The 24948-nt window shown below is 46.1% G+C and overlaps 1 protein-coding gene across 4 annotated transcripts; it reads left to right on the top strand.

The window, feature by feature from the left end:
- Positions 1–3943: 3943 nt before the first annotated feature.
- SERBP1 (SERPINE1 mRNA binding protein 1) lies at positions 3944–21217 on the top strand. Of its 4 annotated transcripts, none has more exons than XM_058842441.1 (10): positions 3944–4445; positions 7448–7610; positions 8656–8793; positions 8932–9003; positions 9573–9647; positions 11359–11536; positions 15402–15449; positions 18811–18984; positions 19910–19948; positions 20791–21217. In XM_058842441.1, the coding sequence occupies exons 1-10, from the start codon at positions 4085–4087 to the stop codon at positions 20845–20847; spliced, it is 1305 nt and encodes a 434-aa protein (XP_058698424.1). In that variant the 5' UTR covers positions 3944–4084; the 3' UTR covers positions 20848–21217. The 4 variants fall into 4 exon arrangements, with proteins under 4 accessions (XP_058698424.1, XP_058698423.1, XP_058698426.1 ...); XM_058842440.1 differs by having other exon boundaries at positions 8908–9003; XM_058842443.1 differs by lacking the exon at positions 15402–15449 and having other exon boundaries at positions 3952–4445.
- Positions 21218–24948: the final 3731 nt, after the last annotated feature.

Genomic DNA, 24948 nt, shown 5'->3' with positions numbered 1-24948 from the left:
CTCTCTCCTCCAGGGCAGTTTCCAAGGGAGGTGTTTGATCGCTGCAGCCAAGGAGGCTTCTGCGTGCCCATCCCTGGAAGTGTTCAAGGCCAATTTGGAGCATTGTGGTCTCGTGGAAGGTGTCCTTGCCCATGGCAGGGGGTGGAATGGAATGAGCTTTTAGGTCTTTCCAATCTGACCCGTCCTGTGATTCCATGATTCCATCCCCCAGCCCCTCCTGGCACCAGCATTCCGCAGCTTTGGGAGCCAGGGAAGGGGTGGCTGGAGCTCACAGGAACCAGCCCAGCTCACAGAAATAGCAGCGACAGAAGGAGTGTTTGGTGTACCCGACCTTCTGCTTTGTACAGCTCCAGTGCTGCTTTTCCAAACTAAAAATACCTCTTACCTTGACTGCTCCGAGGAGGAACACTTGCTCTGCAGGTTGTTTAGGATTCTGGGGAAGAAAGTTCAGGCAGAGCTCAATTAGTCTGCCTCAATTTACAAGCCAAGTTCTGTGTCTGCATGATTTGCTTCGCTTGTCTGTGCACATTTTAAAGCACAGAGCAATGCCGTGGGAGGGCGTTTTTCACTGCACGTACTTAGGGTAGAAATGCTGCTGTTATTCACATGTTTACAGCCTCCTCATAATGAAACTGCTGCGTTTTCTGCCATATTAAAACAAAATAAAACCTCAAAAAAAGTGATGTGCTGAAATGAGCAGAATATGTGGGAGGGTAAAGATGTGGATCTCCTCTTGAGCTCTGCCTTCTGCTCGTTCCTGTTGTCCAGCTGAGCAGTGCTGGTTGATTCTGGGAGTTCTTCTCAGACTGGATCCATGTGTGGATGTGAGCTGAGAAGTTGTTACATTTCTCTGTGATGTATGGGAATTTTTTCATACTCAGAAGTCATGGCCGTACTTGACTTTATTTGGAAGCAATCCCTGTATTTCCTGTGGCCTAGAACCATTAAAGTTGGAAAAGACATCCAAGACCATCCTAACCTAAGGGAAGATTCATGTCAAAAAAACCTCCAAGCAACATCTTCCTTGTCCTCATATTGCCCACGCTGACAGCGAAATAACCGAAACCCCCACAAACCAGATTTACAAAGTCAAAAAATGAGGAAAACCGTGGTTTTGGAATGGAACAAGGACCCAGTTGAATGCTTTTTCCCCCTGCTGTGAACTTGCTGCATTTCCTATTCCTGCTTATTAAGCAGGCAGCTGACAGCTGCTGGCAAAGCTTGGGAACAGCAGAGGAGTGTAGCGTGTCCGAAGGCTCTCCGGGCCTCTTTTGGGCAGCAGCAGCTCAGGAGCAGCTCCTTAGGTGGGATATCCACAGGCCATGGAGAGCTGCATGTCCCAGCCAGAAATAGCACTGGGAATCTGCTCCTTTGGCTGCTGGGAATGCTGCTTTGCTCCAGGGGGAAAGGAGAACACAGGAGTCTGCCGTGCAGGGGGATGGAAGAAGCCAGCCCAGATTTTGTTGGCAGCTCCTGGGAGAGCTCTGTGTGTTTTTTAATCACTGCCTCACTGTCTGCTGGTGTCTCATGAGCGCAGAGCTCGCCATCCAGCCTTCCCTCGGCTGGCTGATCTGTGTCCAGTGTGGGACGGGATTCCTGCAAGGCTGTGCCTGTCCACTGGGGAAAACTTATCAATTTCACTGTGCTAATTAATGAGTTGCTTTTCAAATTAGGCCTAAATAAAGGTGACTTCTGGTCCTTCACATGACCAAGGACTCTTGTGTGGGTACAGCGCTAGGATCTTCCCTTGGTGTAAAGGCTTCTTTTCAGTTCAAATATTTTAAACACCCTTTTTTAAAGTTAGGAATGGTAATGTTGTCTTGAGGCTGGAAGTGCCTGAAAACTGAATTATACCCACGGACAACGTTGTCTCGTGGAGTTTTGGCCGTTTTGACGCAAACAGGAACGTGCAAGCACAGAGTGTGACACCCCAGAGCAGGGCTGGAGCTTCCTGCAGGCTGCAATTCCTGCTTCCTGCTGCACAGAATGCACAGCCCTGGCAATTGTGTTCACGTGCTGATCCATTTCCCTGTTCCTGTTAAATACTTCGAGTCTGTTTTCATCAGAGTACAGAATGGTTTGGGTTGGAAAGGACCTTTCAGACCATCTGGTTCTATCCCCTGCCATGGCAGGGACACCTTCCACTATCCCAGGTTGCTCCAGCCTGGCCTTGGACATTCCAGGGATCATGGGGCAGACACAGCTTCTCTGGGCACCCTGTGCCAGGCCCTTCCCAATATTGGAAGATGGGATATTGGGAAGGAATATCCCTATCCCTGCCCTCTGGCAGTGGGGAGCCATTCCCCTTGTCCTGTGTTTGGCACGTGTTTAATTCAAGGTGTCCCCCCAAACCTTTTATGCCGTGTCTTGGAAAATGATGGAATACTGAGGGGGAGCCGGACGTGCACAGCCCTCCCAAAACAACAAAAGGCAGATGCTCTGGCTTCCCTTGGAGCTGCAAATCCCAACCCTTGGAGACAGGCAGTCCATTTCCCTGAGCAAATCCCCTCCCAGAAAGCTGCTGGTGCCATCTGGCAAAAGCTCGTCAGGGATCCGAGCGGGAATCGTTTGTGTTTTGTCCGTAAAGTGTGCGAGTGATGCAACGCGGCCTCGGAGCGCGTGATGGGGCAGCCAGGATTTTCCTGGAGTTTTAATTAAGTGCTGCTTGGTGCTGTTTGATTCATCCCTAAAAGGCTTTGAGAAGAGAATGTTTTCGGTTCTTAGGGTATAATTTATGGTGATTATTTGTATCCCGAGAAGGGTTGGGGGGTGCTGCTCCAATCCTCCCCAAATCTCTGAGGGGTTTCCTCGAAATCCTCCCAAATGTGAGCACAGGGACCTGTGGGACTGAAGGAAAATACAATGAGGAACAATCCATGAAACCAAAAATTTTCCATTTATGTGAAGAAACTAAACCATGGAGTTTTCCAAACCGGTTGAGTCTTGAACTTATGAGCAATACGTATTCAAGAACTGAACAAATGTAATTAAATTAATTTTTAAAGCAATTATTTCAAGCTTCTTGGAGCAGGCAGAGCAAATATTGGAAATAACATCCTTGCTGAGCACAAAGTTTATTTTATAGCAGGTGCCAAAATGTTCTGATGACTTGGAGATATAAACTGTGAGCAATCAAATTGTGTTTTGAAGGACATGGACAATCTGTGCCTGTTTATTATGTTTTTTATATATATGTAATATTTTATATCTATCTTTTGATATAAAGTCTTTTGGTTATAATCAGATACAAGTTTATATATATTTGTTATATTATGTCAATGTTATAATAGTGGTATGCTGAAATAATGACATAAATAAATTACTATTAATATACAATATTTATTAATATTAATATTGTGTTTTGCATGCCATGTATTATGCATGATGTGTTATGTTTTTATATATGATACGTTACCTTGGGTACTATACTATATATTATATATTATTATAGATAGCAATATGCAGTATTTATTTATACAGTATATTGCTATATTAATAGTATGCTAATACTTATTAATACCGCAAAATACCTCCACTTGACACTACCTGCTGCGCCTGTCCGCTAATTAGACGAGCAGAAATGCCCACGAAAGAGGGAAATCTTGTTCTAACTTTCAGATCAAGGCCTGGAAATCAACTTTTATTAGCTAATAACGGCAAATCTCTTAATTCCGTTTTATCTCGGTTTTATTTCTGAGGGAGCCCACACGCGGGAGGTACCATCGGCGGGGGAAGCGCGGGGGTCGACGGGGGAGGCGGGGGGGGCGCGGGGCGGGGCTCCGCCCCGCCCCGCGTCCCCCCCCCGCCTCCCCCGTCGACTCATTCCCCCCTCCCCGCTGTCGCCGATGGTAGAGTCCACGGCGGGAAACCCCGCGCCCGCCCGCCTCACACAATGCGCGCGCAGTTCGCGGCGCGGCCGCCGGCGGCGCTGCAGCGCCCGCCCGCCCTCCCCGCGGAGGTGCCCGGATGTGGCCGCGCCGGAAGAGAAGCGCGTCTCCTCAGGGCCCGCCATCTTGTGCGGCAGCGAGCAGGGCGCGGGGGGCCCGGTAGCATCCGCGCAGGATCCCGCCGACGGGGGCCCATCATGCCCGGACACCTGCAGGAGGGCTTCGGGTGCGTCGTCACCAACCGCTTCGATCAGCTCTTCGATGACGAGTCCGACCCCTTCGAGGTGCTGCGCGCGGCGGAGAGCCGGAGGAAGGAGAGCGGCGGCGGCGGCGGCGGGAGCCAAGCGGGCGGCGGGGCCCGCGGCCCGGCGGGCGCCCAGAGCGGCTCCTCGGGCGGGGCCGGCGGAGCAGGCCAGGCGGGCGGCGGCGCGGGCAGCGCGGCCAAGCAGCTGCGCAGGGAGTCGCAGAAGGAGCGCAAGAACCCGCTGCCGCCCTTCGCCGGCGGGGATCGCCGGGAGGATGGCGGGGGCCAGCCCGGAGCGCCGCTGCGGAAGGAGGGTGAGCGGGGTCGGCGGGGAGGGTCGGCCCGGCCCGCACAAAGGGGGCCCGGGCAGGGCCGGGCCGCACGTGGGGCCGCGCATGGCGGAGCCCGCCCGGGGCGCCCGCGGGGCCCGTGGCGGCGGCCCCGGGCTCGCCTGGCCCCGGGCTCGCCTGGCCCCACGTGTGCCCGGCCCGGCCCGCGCAAAATGGAGTCGGGCGTGCGGGGCGGCCCGAGCTGCCTCGGTGCCGGCGGGAGGGAGAGGGGTAACGCGGAATGGGGAATCCCAGCAATGAGGAGAATCGTGGAGTGGCTCCTGTTGGAAGGGATCTTAAAGGCCATCTCGTTCCGTCCCCTGCCACAGGGCACCTTCCACTGTCCCAGGCTGCTCCAAGCCGAGTCCAGCCTGGCCTTGGACACTTCCAGGCATCCAGGGGCAGCCACAGCTTCTCTGAGCACCCTGTGTCAGGGCCTCTTCACCTCACAGGGAACGGTTTCTTTCCAATATCCCATCTAAACCGGCACGTGGAGTCCTGGAATGGTTCGGGTTGGAAAGGCCTTTCTCGTTCACCCCCTGCCATGGGCCGGGACACCTTCCGCTAGACCAGGGTGTGCTCCAAGCCCCGTCCAGCCTTGTAGCCTGAACTTGACTCGTGTTTCAGGTGGTCCGATGGATTTGTCAGGATATCTGGAAGTTCCTGGCCTTTCCAAAATCTGTTTGGGTCATTTTCTAGGGGGACAGCGTTGATAGCAATTTTCTTGTTTTCATATATATTGAAATAACAACCTGCACGAATTCGTAGCTTCTGTAAATTTCGAAGACATCCTACACGAAAAAACTTTGGAAAAAAGACACGGAAGTGTAAACAGACCGAGGAATCTGCTTTGGGAATTAGGAGGCCAGGTCCCCACATGGGTAGGGAGGGATGTGGGCACATGGCGTCCCGTGCAGGCAGCTCCACCGCGCCCAAACTTCAGCGCTCGGCAGGTGGGTCACAACTCGGGTTCAGAGGAATCCTCGAAAATCATCAGAGTGTGCTGACAGCAGGTGATGTGGGAGCAAGGGAATAACAGGTTTACTGCGATTTCAGCAAGCTTTTCACAGGTGCTACGTGAGAGCATCTTTGTGCTTCCGCATTTGTGTTCCAAAGTGATGCTGGTTCTCCACTGTTTGGTGCTGTTAAAGAAAGAAATAGTTTTAATGTATTGTTTTCGAAAGTGGGTGTTATAAATGTTATTCGAAAGCACCTTGTGAGAAGACAAATTTAGGAGCTATGTTAGAAATATTCTTTGCTTGTGGGTCTCTCACTCATTAATGCTTAGGAGTGTTTTCTGTGGGAGGGATGCAGTGAGTGGCTTGTCCGGGGTCCCAGTTCGCTAATCCAGTGTCCTCTGAAAGCCTTAGTGAGGTTCGGGGTCCCGGTGCTGTCCCTCACGAGATGCACCTGGGACCTGACCATGTCTTTGGCACCGCAGGAGGGGTTTGGGCAGGGCTGGCAGCCCCTCTTCACCTGCCGAGTTTCACATCTTGGTGTCAAGAGCAGTGTGAAAAATAAATATTTTGGTGGTTTGTTATGGTAGTGAAAGAGAGAAAGTCGGGGCTGCTGTTGTAGCAGTGTAAACAAAGCCAGTTTCCACTTTGAAAATGTCTATTTTTGTGCGTGGCTGTTTTTGCAGTTCTGGCATCAGAAAGGTGCTCGATGCCAGGGTTTGTTTCCTGTGTGAATGTGTTTTAAGCTCTTCCACTACTCCATAAGGCTGCAAGAGATTTGCCTGCTGAATTAGCAGTTCAAAGCTTGGTGATGATGAGAAGTAACTCGTATTTTGGGTTAGGTTTCAGCAGGAACCGGGTTTTTCTGAGTGCAGGGTGTTGAACTCGAAATTCAAACTTGAATGGCTGTTCCATTCCAGTTCTGCAGCATGCCTGCTCCTCTCCCTGCTTCTCCTCCTCATATGGAATGCCTGTCCTCATTGGAGAGCCCTGCTCCAAGTGCTGAGTTTAACCCCTTGTTTCCTCGGGAAGTTGGGAATGCTTAGGGAGCTGTGTGTGCCATGCAAACTTCATGTTAAGTACAGCTTGGAAAGGTGAGGGAGACATTGTTCATCTGGGTGTGTTGGCTTGGATATCATTACAACTGCAACTTCTGTAGCCCCACCCAAATTTGACATTGCTTGCTAGGCAGGAACCTGGTTCTTTAAAAAAAATAATTAAAAATAAGCTTTGAATTTAAAAGCTGGTTCGATAGTTTTGAAGCCAAGTTAAGTTTTGGCAAGAAAGTGGTACAAGAAAACAGCAATGTGTCCTCATCTTTTAAAGAAGAGTAAACAAGGCCTGTCACATGAGTGGAAAAGAAGACTGTGTTAGATCTTTAAGAGGGCTTGGTAAAGAAGGGAATGTCCATGGGAGGTTTTTATTTGCAATAAAAACCCTTTTAGGAGGCCTAGGCAGGGAGGAAGAACGCTGGGCAGCTCGGTGGCACCGTGGATCCTTAAGCTGTTTTGAGAAGTGCACCAGAAGGAGAATCTTTGTCAGAGAATGTTGGGCTGGGAGGATCTGTGAAGGTGAGGACCCCAGAAGTGTTTCCAAGAACAGAATCACGGGATCATTTAGGGTGGAAAAGACCTCCAGGATCATGGAGTCTGTTGGAACAGCACTGTCTCAGGAGCACAGGACTGACTACCTTAGGGCCAGTGAGGTGATGCTCACTTCTTTTGGGTGTTCTTCAAATGAAACTCACTTGTTTTACCTGAAAAGCACCTTTCAGTGAAAAAAAAATAGTAATAAAATCTTGCTTACCTTGATCTTTGGAAACTGCCCCTGTCATTTCAGCAGGGATTATGTTTTCAGTCAAACACAATTTGAAATCCTTGGTAAAAATGTGACTGAGGAGAGTCGGGTGAAAGTGGAGCCACTCAGTTTCTGCAGAAATAAAACTTCTCTTCCCTCTTGTTTGCCTGGGGGGGTCGGTATCTGTCCTGGAGCACTCCACATTCCGTTGATGTGCCTGGCCTGATGTTTCAGGGATAAGGAGGATTGGCAGGAGGCCTGATCAGCAGCAGCAGCAGCAGCAGCAGGGCGAAGGCAAACCCATCGACAGGAGACCCGAGCGACGACCTCCCCGCGAGCGCCGCTTCGAGAAACCCGCCGAGGAGAAGGGCGAGGGAGGAGAGTTCTCTGTGGATAAGTAAGAGTTTTGTCTTGATGATAAACAGCTTTCCTAACTTGGGCAGGACAGGGCTGTCCTGCCTTCTGCTGCTCAGGCAAAAAAAAGCTGATTGAATCAAGATTAAATTCCTCTCATGGAGACAATAACACTTCCCTTTTCCATGGTTTTGTTTGCAAACTTTTAAGTTTTAGCCTGGGAGTGATCTACATGACCAGGTTCCCAGGTAAAACTGAATTATGGTTCAAATTAAGATACTCACCGTATTTCTGTGCATCTATAGCTCAGGAAGGGAACCCAAGCATAGCTGTTTCCTGCAGGATGAGATTTGTTTGCTGTTACAGCTGTAGCTTTAATCTGCACAGCTGAATTAAAGCCAGCTAAAGTTTGTCCAGTAGGTGTTTACACCCTGGCTGCAACTGGAAGTGGTGAAGCCATCTTAGATCTACATGAAATTTAAATTGTCTTGGGTATTGTAAGGCAGCCAGAATTCAAGTAATGGTCAAATATTAAAGTTTTAGTTGCTAAAGTTAAAATCCTTTTAAAAGTTGGATAAAAGAGAGTTTAGTTGAAGTTGCAGCATCAACTACATTCCAAATTTTGGAATTGATGGCAGAAGATGTAAACAAACAACAATCTTGAGCATTTGTTTCTGGATCCTAAAATCATGGAACTCACAGAATGGTTTGGGTTGGAAGGGAGCTTAAAGGGGGTCTGGTTCCAACCCATACCACGGGCAGAGACACCTGCCGTGATCCCAGGTTACTCCAAGCCCTTCCAACCTGGCCTGGGACACTTCCAGGAGTAGGGGAGTGACTTCTTTTAAATCAGAGCCTGAACCCAGCTACAAACCAATTATAAAAGGAAAACCAAAAAGAGTTCTCAGAGGGGAAAAGAACCACAAAACCCGCTGTACATTTTTGGAGGCGAATCGCTTGACCCATCTCAAAAACAGTAATTACCAAAGCAAAACCAAGTAAATAAAATCCTCAGAGAGGACAAGACAATGAAATGCTGTCCATTTTTGGAGTGAGTGAATCCCTGACCTGTGGCTGTTCCATGGCAGACCCATCCTGGAGCGACCCATGCGTGGACGTGGAGGCCTGGGCCGGGGCCGTGGCCGCGGGCGCGGGATGGGCCGAGGGGATGGCTTTGACTCTCGTGGCAAACGGGAATTTGACAGACACAGCGGCAGCGATAGATCGTGAGTCTTCACCTTTCCCTGTCCCTTTTCTCTGCCACTCTGACCCCTCCCATTTAAAATTGATCTGTTGAATTTCTGTGTCTGGACACTATAATGTTAACTCAGTTTTGTTAGTTCTGTTTCACATTCACATTTCAGCGGCCTAAAGCACGAGGACAAGCGCGGTGGCAGCGGATCACACAACTGGGGAACCGTCAAAGACGAGCTAACGTTAGTAACCTGTCATTGCTCACAAAACTATTAGCACTGTGTTAATCAGCCCTAATTATGGCTTGCAGAACAGCCAGATTTAGCTGCCTTTTTAGCTTTGATCTCCATGATTTTTGTCACACTTCTGCAGGGTTCTAAAACCCCAGCGATTTCTTGTAACATAAGAATGGCTTCACTGTTCAGGCAGAATTTTGGGGAAGTTTTGGAGGTCTTGTGCTGGTTTTGTAAAAATTCTTTGTTAAAGTGAAACTTCTGTTTCTAGTAAATTTTGATCAGGATATGCATGCATTTTGTATTACAAAAACTCAGCCATCCCATTGGAATCTATTTTTAATGTCCAAACCCATTTTGTGTTTTAAGGGACAGTGGGAGCCTTTCAGGAGGGGTAGTGGGAAGCATTGAGGAAAACCATTATTTAAGTGAAAAGCTGAGAATTTAAAAGGCACAGAGAGCATCAATCCTCATTGAAACAGTAAATCCACCGTAGACCTTGACTGTTAATCTTACGTAGCTTTAAGGAGGGATGAAGTTGTAAAAAAGCCCCAACTCCCAACATTATGTAATTGCAGTGAATTGGATCAGTCAGCTGTAACTGAGGAAACGCCAGAGGGAGAGGAGCATCCGCCTGCTGATTCTGAAAATAAGTGAGTACCACCCCTCTCCGTGCTCCTGGCTTGCTTCAGAGGTGCTGTTGCATTACCTTTAACCTCTGCTATTTATTCCCACATCTGTGTGGCCAAACTCAGATTATCAGTAGATCATCCACAGTGCTGCTGAGTGAGTCTCCTTAAAAAACCACATGTCTGGAAATGTTTGTCTTTAAACCATTCCTTGGTGTCCTGCAGGCTCTTTCAGATTTATTTACAGATAATAATTTCTAATACACTTCTGGTCTTGGGATTGCAGCTCCAAATTCCAAACCCAAAAGCATCTGTGCTTCAGACTAGGTAGAAACACCAAGTAAATGTGATAAAAATGCCAGTGGGAGGCAATTTTTTAAACTTCATTTTGGAAAACAGCCTTGGAGAGGGAGGTGACTGAGCTGTAGGAGAAAGGTTGTATCCCTCATTCTCCTGGCAGTTTTCAAAGTTACCTGGATCTCTTCCCATCACACTTGGACACTGTTACAGAAGCAACCAGGGACTGGATGAATGAAAGAGTAACCAGAGAAGCAGAAGCAGCCTGAGTGATACTGAGTTGATGTAAAAATACAATACAAATTTTTATGGTAGCCTAGTGTGACTAATGTCGTATTTTAATGAGGAGTGGGCTTTGTAAAGGACTCAAAAAAATTACCAAACAGAATTTTGAAATACTTGTTCCTAATGATTCCTAGTGTGGTGTTTGCTATGGCTTGATTGCTTCACTACAAACTTTATATAGAAAAGCATCTCTACGTATGTAACTTTTTAATTGTCTGGTTTTATGTGGATCTTTACCCTCAGTGTTTCAGCAGAGGATGTTTTACTGCAGGAAAATCTTTGCCTTGAACAAAATAAATTCTGATTACATCCCATGTCAAAAATCATCCTCTCCTACACAGTGAGAAAAAGCTGAAATACAGCAATTTTGACATAAAACCTTTGCATTATTGTTCAAAATTAGTGGCTGCCAGATGAAAACCTTTGAAATCGAGGCTTTCATGATCTCCTTGCTGCACATACACGGCATTGGTTTCCTATAAATCAGAAATTCAGTTGGATAAACACACTGAACAATGACCAGAGGCTTCCAGTAGCTGGAATATGATCCTGTTATTGAGCACAGGGGCTGTTTTACTTAAAAATAGCCTTTGGCACAAGGTAGAGCTGCTGTATCTCACAAATAAGGTGTGTGCTGTTATTTTTTCAAATTACCTGGAAGTAAAAGTTGTTTGAATAATTGTCTTTGGTTCGACAAAGGAAGCAAATTATCCCAAGCTGCTTAAATTCTGGTTTTTAAAATACCAAAAAGCTTGAAAAGTGTGGGAAGAACAAGTTCTCACTGCCTTGATTTGAATGTTTATGAGAGATGTATTTCAAAAAGCGGGGAAGGAGCTCCGAACGAGTCACGACAGAAGTTAGGCTTTCAGTTTTGGAAATAAAATTGACAGTAATATGGAGATTTGATGACATGGGTCAGTTTTAATTTTCACATTTTGCTGTGCTCAGAGGTGGCTGGGTGTAATTTTGTTTGGCACTCCCTCTAAAGGAGATGAATTTTCCTTTGAGTGTTTATATTTTCACCTCTTAACTGCCAAATCCTTGGTGAAGTTCGATTTATAACCTGGTACCAGCCAGCAAATGATTTCGAAATTGCATCCAGAGTGTAAATCCTCAGTTGTGATCATAATCTCCCTGAATTCTCTCATTACAGAGAGAATGAGGTTGAAGAAGTTAAGGAAGAAGGCCCTAAGGAAATGACCCTGGATGAGTGGAAAGCCATTCAAAGCAAGGATCGTGCAAAAGTCGAGTTCAACATCCGCAAACCAAACGAGGGAGCTGATGGGCAATGGAAAAAAGGATTTGTGCTCCACAAGTCAAAGAGTGAGGAGGTAAAAGTGCCTTTCCATACTTGGGAGTGTCCACTTTGTGAAGGTTTTGTTATTGATGAGCGTTTTTTAGAGTGGCAGCCCCAGTCTGGGAGATGCTGACCTGTAGCTGGAAGTTTAGAAAGTGGGAACAGCATTTTTTTTCAGTTTGAAGTTCATTCTTGTTTATTTGAACAATGTTCTTTTAGCAGAATTGAACTTCTGCAGTAACACAAGTGGCCATTCTGACTGTGGTGGGGTTTAGGAGCTGAGCTGTGCCCTTAGGTTTGTCAGAGCTGCCTCTTGGTGAGAGTTTTTGGGGGAATGTTGTCAAGTTTGCTTTCTAAAAAAGGCAACTCGTGTTATTTAGCATCTGTTGTGCAGTACACAGATTCATGGTGCTTGTTAAGTGATGTCAGCTTGAAGGAAGACTGGTCATGCCTCAGAGACCTTCAACCCAAACCGTGCATCTTAAATTGGAGACGTGGGTGTCTCCTCACTGAGAGCTGTGACACAGACAAGCTCTTGGGAAAGCTCTTGAAAAGGGTTCTGTGCTCCAGTGGCACTCAGCATAGCTGCTGTAGAATTGTTTTAAATTCATAGTTTCTCATTTCAGGCATTACATAATGCTCATTATTCTGTTCCAAGAGTGGCAAGGGGAGATGCACAAGGGAGGGAAGTGCTGAGAGCTCTTGTTTTGTAATGCAGGGCTGTGCTAATCTTTAGTTTTAATCTTTGTTTTTAACACTCTGTAATATGTTAAGTAGCTGACTTAAGAGATTGGTGGCTTCAACTTTGTGTATTGATGGTGCTGAGTCCTTTGAAGTGGCTGGGTAGTGTGTAATACTCTGTTTGCTCTCCTGAAATGTATTCCTGCTTTTTCACACCTTGCCAGTTTTTATCCTGGGAGCTGGGATGTAAAAGCAGGTGGGGGGCGCTGCTCAGTGCTCCAGTGAAAGTCCCATTTCTGTTCTGATTGAACTCAGAGTTTGACTTGGTCACAAATCAGGCTGTTTTCTTGCTGTGTGGGGTAGTTCAGTTCTTGAACTGATTGCATGGCTGTGTCTCCTTTGAGCTGTTCACTGAAGTGTTTGTTAAATGCTGAAATCCTTTATTTCATTTAATCTGAAATCCTTTCTCTGGCTTGGGTAGAAAAGGGAATTTGAGTTCCATTCAATGTTGCTGTTTACTGAAAGAATGTATTAAACAGAAGTATTTATGTACTTCACCAAGATTTACTAAACCTGTAGTTCTTCAAATTCCCTCAGTGTCTCTGAATCAGATTTATTTGACCTTTACTCATCTGAGGACACTTTTTTTTTAACATGTGAGCATATGTGATGGAAAAGGTGATGCTACTTGTGAGAAATTTAGCAGTTAGAAAGATCCAGCTTGTATTTTCCATTGGAAAACTGAATCAGTGAACTAAAAAAAAACAAACCCAAAAAAACAACCAAGCAAAAAACAAAGAATCTGAACAAAACCTGTGAATAATCAAATTACTCCCATGGAAGACCTGACATAATTAGTAGATTGTTCTATTTAAGAGGTGAACTTCTCAAATAAACAAGTTGGATATTTTTAGCACCATCACATAAGAAGGTAACAGCCTCTTGCTGTGTAAGCATGAAAGTGAGGTATTAACAAATCTGCCTTTAAATTGAGCTGCTTTTAGCCTGCTTTATTGTACATCCAGCAGATGTGTCTCCCCATCTCCCTTCTTCATTGTTCTCTGATCCCATGGGAAGCAGTGTGGGGATTTTCTCTCAGGATTATAGGAGAATAGCTCTATAATACAGGCGTTAGGAAAGCTTCCACTGCAGCTCCTTTGTGAGCAGCTTTAGAAGGCAAAATATTTTTAAAAAACCACCAATCACCTGCTGTTTCCTCTCTTTGTCCTCTTGGCTGTACTTTGGAGTCAAGAAATTAAGGTTTCTCTGATTCTCATTGGTAAGAAGGGAGATGATGATGTGTGGATGTGATTTGGTTTCTAGGTAAATTTTGGTTTTCAGCCCCAAATCTTCTGTACTCTTATGGCTGAGAAACAGTGTGTGCCCCAACAGATGTCTCAGAAATTCGAAGCATTGTGGTGAACACCTGCATTCCTGTAGCTTGAGAACTCCTGGGAAAACTCCCCCCAGGAGTCTGGGAGAAGGGAGAATGAGGAATCTGATGCTGCTCATCTGCCTCAGTCTTGGGAAAGAGCTGTCCTCCTTTTCCTCCTGCTTGTCCTCCTCTCTGAGGGCTGAAGTGCTTGGCCTGCCTGAGGCCTTTCCTCTTTTTCCTATTTACTCTGCAGGTGCTGGTAAAATTCTCAGTTCTGTCTCAGATTCTTGCTGCTTTAATCTGAAATCCAGGGGCATCAGCAGCCCTGGTCCAGTGAGCCTCTTCCCAGGGCACAGGGTTATGCCATAAACCAGAGTTCCTCTTCTTCTCTGCAGCTGGTTTGGTGGCTTCAGTCTTCAGTTCCTGCAAAAAACAGGAACAAGTTATACAGATCCTAAAATTTATCCCAAAAGCAGAATCCAGGAGTCCTGGAAAAACTGATACCCAGGAGATCTCTGTCCCTGCTGTGCCTCTCTAAACCTCCTCACTAATCCAATCCCTTCCTTAGAGGAGGTTGCAGTGGGAGATTAGAAAACATATTTTGGAAAAGAGTAATTCATCTCCTCGGAGTTGGGAGGAAAGACTCTTGAATGAAGGCTCTGCAGGAAGATTTCCATGAGCAGTGATTGAAACATCCCAGCTCTTGTGTCTGACGTGTGGCCACGCTGGAGACTGGCCTGCATGTGTGGTCAGCCAGGGCTTCCACACCTCCTGGGCAGCCTTTTGGTGTCCATCCGTCCATCTGAGCCTTTTTTTGGTGTCCATTCATCCATCTGGGCTTTTATGGTGTCCATCCATCCATCTGAGCCTTTTTTTGGTGTCCATCCATCCATCTGGGCTTTTTTGGTGTCCATCCATCCATCTGAGCCTTTTTTTGGTGTCCATCTGAACCTTTTTTTGGTGTCCACCTGAGCCTTTTTTGGTGTCCACCTGAGCTTTGTTTGGTGTCCATCTGAGCCTTTTTTTGGTGTCCATCTGAACCTTTTTTTGGTGTCCATCTGAGCCTTTTTTGGTGTCCATCTGAGCCTTTTTTTGGTGTCCATCTGAACCTTTTTTTGGTGTCCATCTGAGCCTTTTTTTGGTGTCCATCTGAGCTTTCTTTTGGTGTCCACCTGAGCTTCTTCTGGTGTCCACCTGAGCTTCTTCTGGTGTCCACCTGAGCTTCTTCTGGTGTCCACCTGAGCTTCTTTTGGTGTCCACCTGAGCTTCTTCTGGTGTCCACCTGAGCTTTTTTTGGTGTCCACCTGAGCTTCTTTTGGTGTCCACCTGAGCTTCTTTTGGTGTCCACCTGAGCTTTTTTTGGTGTCCACCTGAGCTTTTTTTGGTGTCCACCTGAGCTTCTTTTGGTGTCCACCTGAGCTTTTTTTGGTGTCCATCTGAGCTTTCTTTTGGTGTCCACCTGAGCTTCTTTTGGTGTCCACCTGAGCTTCTTTTGGTGTCCACCTGAGCCTTTTTTGGTGTCCACCTGAGTTTCTTTTGGTGTCCATCTGAGCCTTTTTTGGTGTCCACCTGAGCTTTTTTTGGTGTCCACCTGAGCTTTTTTTGGTGTCCATCTGAGTTTTCTCTTGTCTCCGCCCTTGCCCCGTCCATCCTGTGCTGTCTCTGGCCGCTTGCACGGCTGTTCCTCGTCCCTGTGCTCCGTGTGCTCGGTGCCATCTGTCCCCAGCAGCTCGTGTGACCTGATTACCTGGTGTTCCTGTACCGAGTTGAGTCTCATTTCTTCCTTTTGTTTTCTCCCTTTGTTCCTTTTGTCACTTTGGCGTGGACACACAACTGTCACCAGACAAAGGCGATGACAGAAATGCAGGGGAGTCTGCTGGATTCAAATGAGGTACTGCTCCTTTCTCTCTGATACCTGGGTTTTAACATCAGCCCCTTCAGCAGGGAACGTTTGGCTGCTAGAAACTCACCAAAATAGAGAATTTTATTAAACACAGAGCTTTTCTGTCCGTGCCTCTTGTCTCACTGTGCACCATCCAGCACCCAGCATGGTTTTAGAGTCCTCTTGCTCCTCATCCTGCTGATTTCAAACCTTATCGTAAAAGCTTCTACCGTGAGTCTCTGTATTTTTTATTGCTGCTGTTCTTCCATCTCTCACTGTCTGCTTTGGCTCTCTTGGTAGTTTGTTTGTAATTTTTGACAGCCTTCCCCAAGACCCTTAAGCACAGCACTGCCTTCAAGAAATGATCAGTTATTAAATCAGAGCACTATTGATTTATAGAAATTTAATGTTTCCCAGGATTATTCAGGATGAGCAACTTGTTCAGTGTGTCTGACTTATCACCCAAGTGATGGAAGAGGCTGAGGAGAATGTGCCAGGTCTTTTGTTGGATTTTTTTGAAAGAGCTTTAATTACTTTGGATAGAGAAATTATCAGGTTACACAGGGCATTTGCAATTTGTTGGTTCAGTGGTTATACCAAAGTCAAGTTGTGGAAATACAAATGATTTTTGGTAAACTGTAGCAATTTGTTTTTAAATAAAAAGAGCATAGGGATAGAAATGAACAGAAATCTTGTAGAAATCCACTGAACCCACCACTCAGAAAAGGGAATTACCACATGGCTACCAGTAGTTGGAAATAGATTCTCAGTCCCCTGCAGTGATAAAAACTGTAGATAAAAAATGAAATGGTCAGAAAGGAATTTAAAACATCTCTAAGGAGTTTTGTAGTGTTTTACAGAGTGTTGGTGTTAGGTTTGAGTAGTGCCATGTCAGGCTGAGGCGTGGAATGGCTTTTCTTTGTTGAGACAAACTTGCCAAGTTTGGCAGATGAGATTTCCAAGGGAAAGGTGTACAATGAAATGAATAAAATCAGGAGTGAATTAGGGAGCAGCTGTTCTGTGGGATACATCCCAGTGGAATGTGCTGGAAATCAATCAGCATGGAAAGGGTATTTTTAATTAAATTGGAGGGACAGGACAAGGGGGAATGGCAGGGATAGATGGGATATTGGGAAGGACCCATGGAATCCCTGACAGCAGCTTCAACTCCAGACCTCTCCATCCCCTGGCAGCCTTGTGAGGGCTCCACAAATGGTAATTAAAGAGTACAGGGCTTAATTGCACAATGTGTTGCTTTTGAAAGTCCAAATGTTGTGTAACTACAGCAGAAAAGTCAGTTGGAGTTGGGAAGCTTGAGCCTGCATGTGGCATTTGTGTAGGAAAACCAGGAAATTGCTGTGCCAGGAGTTGGGGGCTTGGAGGGAAGGAAAGTCTTGGATGTTGTTTCCAAAACATGGTTGAGCTGTAATGGGCAGGTTTTTACATATTTTATATTATCCTAGATGCCAAAAACCTGCTTGCACATGGGAAAAACACTTGTGTAAAATAAGAGGAATAATTGCTTTAAAAACACCCGGTGGGGTTCAGTGTGTAACTGAAATTTTCCAATGTTATTGAAATTTCCAATAATAACATTGTTGGTGTTTGTAACTCCTGGGAGCATCCCTTGCTCCTCCAGGCTCGGGTTTCCACCAAATGCACTGGGAGCAAACCAGTAAGAGAATATCATGGCAAAGGTGCTGAAATCCCCATTTTCCAGTGTCACTGGTGATGCAGTTCAGCTCCTTCCGTTGTGTTTGAGTTTTTTGTGTCTCATTTGATGTTAGTGAATGCAGAGCACTGAGGGATTGTCTCTCAGCAGATCCCTGGTCTTAAGGATTTATCAAGGGCTGAAGTAAATAAAGTGTAAATCCTCAGGGAGCAAAATAAGGATGAGTGATCAAGAGTGGAGAAAGAATGGAACTGATGGAAGAGGGACACAAAAATGAGAATTGCTGCAACATGACATTCTGTATTGGCTTGGTAATGTCAGTCTGGTCTGGGATAAGGACACACTGATGGAATTTTGGGAAGGATTTCTCCATGGAAAAGGTGGTCAAGCATTGGAAGGAGCTGTCCAGGGAGGTTTGGAGTGTCCATCCCTGGGGGTGTCCAGGGAAGGACTGGTGACAAGGTGGGGATTGGCTGCAGGTTGGACTCAGTCCTGGAGAGCTTTTCCAACCTCAGTGATTGTGTGAACTCATGAATTATCCTGGAAGGGCAAAATACTTGGGTTGCTGAGAAATTCCAAGTTCCCCCAGTCCCTCCAGGGAGCGGGTGAAGGCGTTGTGTGATGGGAGGCGAGCTGCAGTGGCCAGAGCTCAGGTGCACTAAAGAGGATTCTGGTGTTGTTCCCTTGGAGGATTTTGGTGGTGTTCCCTTGGAGGATTTTGGTGGTGTTCCCTTGGAGGATTTTGGTGTTGTTCCCTTGGAGGATTTTGGTGGTGTTCCCTTGGAGGATTTTGGTGATGTTCCCTTGGAGGATTTTGGTGTTGTTCCCTTGGAGGATTTTGGTGTTGTTCCCTTGGAGGATTTTGGTGGTGTTCCCTTGGAGGATTTTGGTGGTGTTTCCTTGGAGGATTTTGGTGTTGTTCCCTTGGAGGATTTTGGTGATGTTTCCTTGGAGGATTTTGGTGTTGTTCCCTTGGAGGATTTTGGTGGTGTTTCCTTGGAGGATTTTGGTGGTGTTCCCTTGGAGGATTTTGGTGTTGTTCCCTTGGAGGATTTTGGTGTTGTTCCCTTGGAGGATTTTGGTGTTGTTCCCTTGGAGGATTTTGGTGGTGTTCCCTTGGAGGATTTTGGTGGTGTTCCCTTGGAGGATTTTGGTGGTGTTCCCTTGGAGGATTTTGGTGGTGTTCCCTTGGAGGATTTTGGTGTTGTTTCCTTGGAGGATTTTGGTGTTGTTCCCTTGGAGGATTTTGGTGATGTTCCCTTGGAGGATTTTGATGGGTGTTCCCTTGGAGGATTTTGGTGTTGTTCCCTTGGAGGATTTTGGTGTTGTTCCCTTGGAGGATTTTGGTGGTGTTTCCTTGGAGGATTTTGGTGGTGTTCCCTTGGAGGATTTTGGTGATGTTTCCTTGGAGGATTTTGGTGGTGTTCCCTTGGAGGATTTTGGTGGTGTTCCCTTGGAGGATTTTGGTGTTGTTCCCTTGGAGGATTTTGGTGTTGTTCCCTTGGAGGATTTTGATGGCGTTTCCTTGGAGGACTTTGGTGATATTTCCTTGGAGGATTTTGGTGGTGTTTCCTTGGAGGATTTTGGTGGTGTTTTCCATGGAGGATTTTGGTGTTGTTCCCTTGGAGGATTTTGGTGTTGTTCCCTTGGAGGATTTTGGTGATGTTTTCCTTGCTGATGGAGAAATCCTCCTTGCAGGCTCATGCTGAGGACTCGGTAATGGATCACCACTTCCGCAAGCCCGCCAACGACATCACATCCCAGCTGGAGATCAACTTTGGAGACCTGGGCCGCCCCGGCCGCGGCGGCAGAGGGGGCCGGGGGGGCCGAGGGCGTGGGGGCAGAGCCAGCCGTGGAGGCAGAACTGACAAGGTGAGCTCTCATCCCCAGGGAAACTCATTTCCTGCTGGGATCTTCCTTTTTTTTTTTTTCCTGGGGGAGATGCTCTGACAACAAACAGGACGTTTTAAACACAAGTGAAAATCTCTTTGGGCAAAGTTTGCTTTAAAGCAGCCCATTAGGACAAAAGTATGGATGTTTGAGCAGTGTTGTCATCAAACACTAAAAAGGGAGGGTGGATTTTTTTAAAAAGTGCCTGTCTTTGTGTCTAAACCTGAAAAATGACTTTCCAGTGTGGACAGATGTGAATGTAGCATGAGCTGCCTCAGTTTGGGCCAGAGCAGAACCACAAGTGCTGGGCTGGTTATTCCCAGCCCCAGCCAGGACACTCTGTGTGTGCACTGTGACCTGCTGGGGGTGAGGGACTGGTTGTACAGCTGCATGTCAGATCTTGAACCTGAGAAATTCACATTTTCCAGTTGGAAACAGGGCTCTTCCTGGTTTTTCTCTAATGTCCAGTCATGTTTTTCCCTTCTTTGGTGATAAGGGGAATGCCCTGGAAAAATACTGAATGGGGTTTGGGAGAAAATACATGAGGTTCAGGCACTGTAGAGTAGCTGCAGTGAAGATTTGATTTACTATGAATCACTTTCTTGCCTTAAAGGCATCAATCAAATTGTTACTGATTGGAAAATGAGCTCAGTCCGTGTTCTGTGGTTTCCTTCACACAGATTTGCTCATTTTTGTCCCTTCCAGCAGACACAGACTTTACAAATTCTCGTTTATTAGTTGGGAAGCTCTCTCCTGACAACAATATCAGGATATTTTAAGGAATTGAAATTAAACAGTGCTGGTTTGCTCTGACTTGTTTCACTAATACTCCTCAAGAATGCTGCCATAAAGTAATTCCAAGCTTTCCTGCAGCTGATTTTGTGTTGTTGCCTTTGTTTCCTTGCAGTTGGTCAAGGAGTTTGATGTGATCCACACGCCCAACCAGGTGGGTGAGCTCTGCATGTGCATTCCCTGGGGTCAGGGATCAAAACTTCCCTCCTTTTCTTGGCTGTTTCTGCTCTTGTGTGCTGAGCACCTGGAGATGCTGAGCCTGTAGCTGAAACCCTGCTGTTCCCTTTTAATTCTGGTTTGTGGTCTGTGGAGTCCTAGGCAAGGCAGAGACTCTGCAGCTACAGGTGTTGATGCAACTCTCATTTTAAAATCTGTTTCTTGATAAATTAATATCACAGCAGGAAGTTTCATTATCTTGGCTCTTCCCATTCTTCAAGGACCAAGGGAAGAGTATGAAATTCTTAATTTCTGCACTGGTTTTTGGATGTGGTGCAGAGCCTTTCAGAAAACTCTGTTGGTAACTAGTGAGGAGAACCTTGGCTAATGCATGAACTTTTAGGGCTAAAAATCTGGCACAGAAATTACTTTTATTAACATCTGGTTTCTGAGTGGGAAAAATTAAGCACGAAAAACTTAATTTGTGCTCCAGACAGGGCCTTTTCTGTAACATTTCACTTGTGTCCCTCAGTAAGGATTGGTCCACAGGGAAGGATCTGCCCATGGCAGGAGGTTGGAATTTCATCTCTTCAAGGTCCCATCCAACCCAGACCATTCTGAGATCTCTTTAAAAAGAGAATTGTGCAATAACAATGCGCAAACATCAATTTGCCTACAGTTCCTCTCCAGATAGCTTGGTTTAAAACCAAAAACAATTATGGGAGGCTTTGTAATCTTTGGAATAAATAAAAAAAAGGGTTGTTTTTGTAGTAATTCTCCATCCTCAAAGTGCTGCCAGCTCTGTCTCAAGGCAATAACTCTGTGATGTTTCTCTTGCAGTCAAGTGCTTCTGCTCCTGACGTAGATGACCCAGAGGCTTTCCCAGCTCTGTCCTAAACTGGATGTCATAAAGCCAACCCTGCCCTGGTCGGGCCTTCCTCTCCGAGGCTTGCATGCTTAAGGATCCTAAAACAACTAAGAAATTGAAAAAAAAAACAAAACAAAACAAAAAAAAAAGAGACTGTCATTCATACCATTCACACCTAAAGACTGAATTTTATCTGTTTTGAAAATGAACTTCTCTCGCTACACAGAAGCAACAATATGGTAGTCAAGTTTTGTATTTAGAAATGTAATGGTAGCAGGGATGTTTTCATAATTTTTTCAGAGATTATGCATTCTTCATGGATACTTTTTTGTATTGCTGCTTGAAAATATGCGTTTCCAAACTTGAAATATAGGTGTGAACAGTGTGTACCAGTTAAAAGCTTTCCCTTCATTTGTGTTCATTTTTTTTAAATTCAGGATTTTAGACTTTTCCCCACCCCCTTCCTCCCCCCCAAAAATCCAAATTAGGTTTTAATTATTGCACACTACTTCAGTTTCCTTAATTCCTCTTTGGCAGGTTTTTCTCAGCCCATGGAATCTGTGGAATATTAATTTGGCAGACTGTTAGTGCTGTATGGAATGAACTCCCGGAGTACTTTAAAACAAGTTTTAATGCTTCATTTCCAACATGGAAAACCAGTCATTTTTGTCATCTCTGTTGGGTAGTTTTGTTTACACAAACCTTTCTAGAAAATTGAAAGCAGATACTTGAAATCAAGATTCAAAGCACGTTGGTTTTACGATTCAATACCTGTGTATGGATCCAGCAGTGGGTAACTGGTCTGAAAACCAGTTTTTTTTTAAAATTCCTGTACCCCACCTTTCACTCCCCCTTTGGACCTTTTATTCCTTCCTCCTTCCCTTCAACAGAACAAAATGCTTTGTTGGCAAAAAAAAAAAAAAAAAGGAAAAAAAAAGTTTTTAAATTACCTTTGCTTTTTGTTTGAGAGGATAACCCTGAGTTTGGGGCAATTCCTGTCCTTGGAACTGGGATACCCCAAGCTGGGGATAATTCCTGCTGTTGGAGCTGGGGTTGGGGGGTACCAAAACCATGAGTTTGGGGTAATTGTTGGAGCTGGGAGTGGGAGGAAGGTGGCAGCTGTGGCTCTGGAAGCCCACACGGATTCCAGCTGGGATGTGGGATTGCCACACAGGCACAGCAGTACCTGAGGCATTCCCAGGCTGCATTCCCAGGAAGGAGCAGGGCTGGCTCAGGAGGGAGTTGTGGCTCATGGCTTCAGACTGGGACAATGACCATCTGTGCCTGAGACACCAAAAATTCAACCCAAAACCTCAACACTTCACCTCTCAATCCAGATGCAGCTCGGGCTCAGGATCTGCTGGGGACAGCACCAAGGAATGTTTTTCCAGAGAATGATTTTAAGAAATTCCTTCTCTCCCATGGAAATCCACCATAAGTTCAATTTCATCCCCATGTATCCATCCCTTCAATACACAAAAGGAGTTGAGTGAATGACTAATAAAGAGGATTTCTTAGGGGTTTTATCCAGCATTTGTTAGGAGAATAGGAACAAATCTCTCATTTTATTTAATGTTTTCCTCTTTGGCCAGATTAGAACGTATTTGTAGTTTCTTAGGTAGTTAGAATACGAAAGGTAACGCCCTATTTTTATAAAAACTGTGCAGGACAGTCAAAAAGTGTTGGAGAGCTTGGAATATGGAATCCCAGCCTGCTCAGCTGTGGTGTCAGCAGCTGCCTTTGCTTTTCCTGAGCTGTTTTCCACGAGAGCTCGTGTCGTGACCCACTGTGAGTATCACAGATCAGTTCCCTGGCCTGGATTTCCAGCCCCAGGCGGGAGGAGGAGGCCAATTTTCCATCAGAGGGTGGGAAAAATCTCCTGCTTCACCTCTCCTGGCTGCTCTCAGTGTGGGGCTGGTGTAGGAACAGAGTTGTTCCTTTCCCTCTCCCGTTGTTTGGTGGGATGTGCTGCACTTCCAGCCCTAGGGACACCCTGGATAGCACAGCAAACAGAAACATGGAGCAGAGCTTTCCCTGGAGCACAAACCTTCCCTGATCCAAACTCTATTGGCTGTTCCAGGTGATCTTGCCAGCTGGATTTCCCCTTTCCCTGCTCTAGACCATTCCCAAGTGGCCCAAAGAGTGATTTTCAACACAGCTTGTAACTTAGAATTGGTCCTTCTGCTGTTCTGCCAGATGTAAATTTTCCTCTTTCATTCCATTTGTGTCAAGAACTAAAACTGTGAACATTTCTCTTTAATATTGGTGGGTGTTAACTGAAATAAAGGTTTATTTTCATGCTCTTTTAAAAAAAAAAAATGTCCTGAAAACACATGGAAGTGAAACCACTTGGGTTCCTTGTGGCTCATCTAAGGTCTGTCCCAGGAAGTCCAGCTTGCATTCCCATTCCCAGGATGGATTTTGCCTTGGAAATACGTCTCCCAAGTAGGTTATTTATGATTAATGAACTTGCTTTTACTAACACTTCTGTGCTCTTGCTCCTGCTGTCACACCAAATCTAGGGCACTACAACTTTTAAATTGTGATCCTTTGGAAAAGAGAGCAGGAAAAGTTGGAAGCACGGAGCAAATTGACTTTGGAATGACCAAGGGCAAGGTTTGAGCAGGGAAGTTGATCTGGGAGGGAGCAGGGGGGGACTGATTGATCCATTCAGGAATTAACTGTGTGGGAAAGGACATGGATTCTCCTGGAATGTCAGGAATCAATTGGAGCTGAGCCCAGGCTCACCTGAGCCAGCTCTGCCCACTGGGATGGGTTTGTGAGAGCTCTGCCTCTTCCTTCCAGCTGTGCCACCCTGCTGCTTTCCCAGAGTCATTCCAAGGACCAAACTCCCTGCCCTGGGCACTGCTGGCTGCTCTGCCTCAGCTTGGGCTGTTCTCAGGAAAGCCAGAGCTGACATTCCTGCTGGAAGGGGTGTCCTGAGGGGGAAACACTTCCTGGGATGCTCAGGGCCACTACTGGGAGACTTCACCAGGCTGGAGTTAAAAAAGTGTGTTCCTTGTCTCTTGGAAAGACTGGACATGAAACCCCACATTTTGATTGATCTGGAGATTTGCAGAGCAAGGAGAAAATGAATTCCAATGTTCCCTTATCCTTATGTGGAGATCAAAAATCAACATGCAGAAAAAGATGATTGGTAAAATAATGCTTTATAAATAAACTCCTTTTTTGGCATCTCATCTGCCTTTCTAGTTCAATTTGATTTGCAGAGCTGAGTTGTGGGGCTCAGGCAGAATCCTCTTGCCAGGGTGGTTCCCAGGCAGGGTGTGGAGAGCAGGCAGCAGGTTCTGCTTTTTTGGATGTGTGACCCAGTTGTGAGGGAGATGTTTTCCTTTGATGACACGCAGCCAGGTGACACAGGTGGGACCAGACCTCAGAAGCCCAAAGTGAAATGGCTGAGCTGGTGTTTGGCAATATCCAAATCTGCACTTGAATGGTGGCATCAGCATCCTGGGGAGGCAGAGGATGCTCCAGGTAAGTTCATACCTGGACTATTCCATCTCTAACTGCAACATTTCAGCTTTATTTTTAATTTTTAATTGTTCTGTGTAAAGCTGGAGCTTGACCAGAGAAAACAACAGGAAGCCAAGTTCAGATTTCCAACATTTTATTTATATACACACATCTGGTAAACAAAGTCATTAAATGTGTAACACCCTTCCAGCCTGTAATTAGAGCACTCCAATAAATCACTTAAATTCCTCTTGACAATCCATTTGGCTGAGTACAGATGCTGCCTGCTGCTTTTAGTTCTGGTCAGGAATTTTCCTGCCCTGAACTGAGGCAAGGAAGGTGCTGTGTCCCTCGTGGGTCTGGTGTCACTGAGGGCTCTGTGACTTGGTGCCAGGGGAGGAACAAGAGGTGCTGAGCTGTTCCATCCCTCCCTTTTGCCTTTCCATCCCTCCCTTTTGCAGTTCCATCCCTCCCTTTTGCCTTTCCATCCCTCCCTTTTGCAGTTCCATCCCTCCCTTTTGCAGTTCCATCCCTCCCTTTTGCCTTTCCATCCCTCCCTTTTGCAGTTCCATCCCTCCCTTTTGCCTTTCCATCCCTCCCTTTTGCCTTTCCATCCCTCCCTTTTGCCTTTCCATCCCTCCCTTTTGCCTTTCCAT

This window comes from Poecile atricapillus, chromosome 7, assembly GCF_030490865.1.
Source record: "Poecile atricapillus isolate bPoeAtr1 chromosome 7, bPoeAtr1.hap1, whole genome shotgun sequence".
NCBI classification, from domain to species: domain Eukaryota; kingdom Metazoa; phylum Chordata; class Aves; order Passeriformes; family Paridae; genus Poecile; species Poecile atricapillus.
Note: the sequence above shows the minus strand (reverse complement) of the source record. Positions and strands in the feature narration are given on the sequence as shown.

Bases quoted from the DNA above. Each gene is read 5' to 3' on its own strand.
- SERBP1 (XM_058842440.1), top strand. From the start codon at position 4,085: ATGCCCGGACACCTGCAGGAGGGCTTCGGGTGCGTCGTCACCAACCGC. The intron at 9,004-9,572 runs GTTAGTAACCTG...ATGTAATTGCAG, and splicing joins ACCGTCAAAGACGAGCTAAC to TGAATTGGATCAGTCAGCTG. The intron at 11,537-15,401 runs GTAAAAGTGCCT...AACTGTCACCAG, and splicing joins ACAAGTCAAAGAGTGAGGAG to ACAAAGGCGATGACAGAAAT.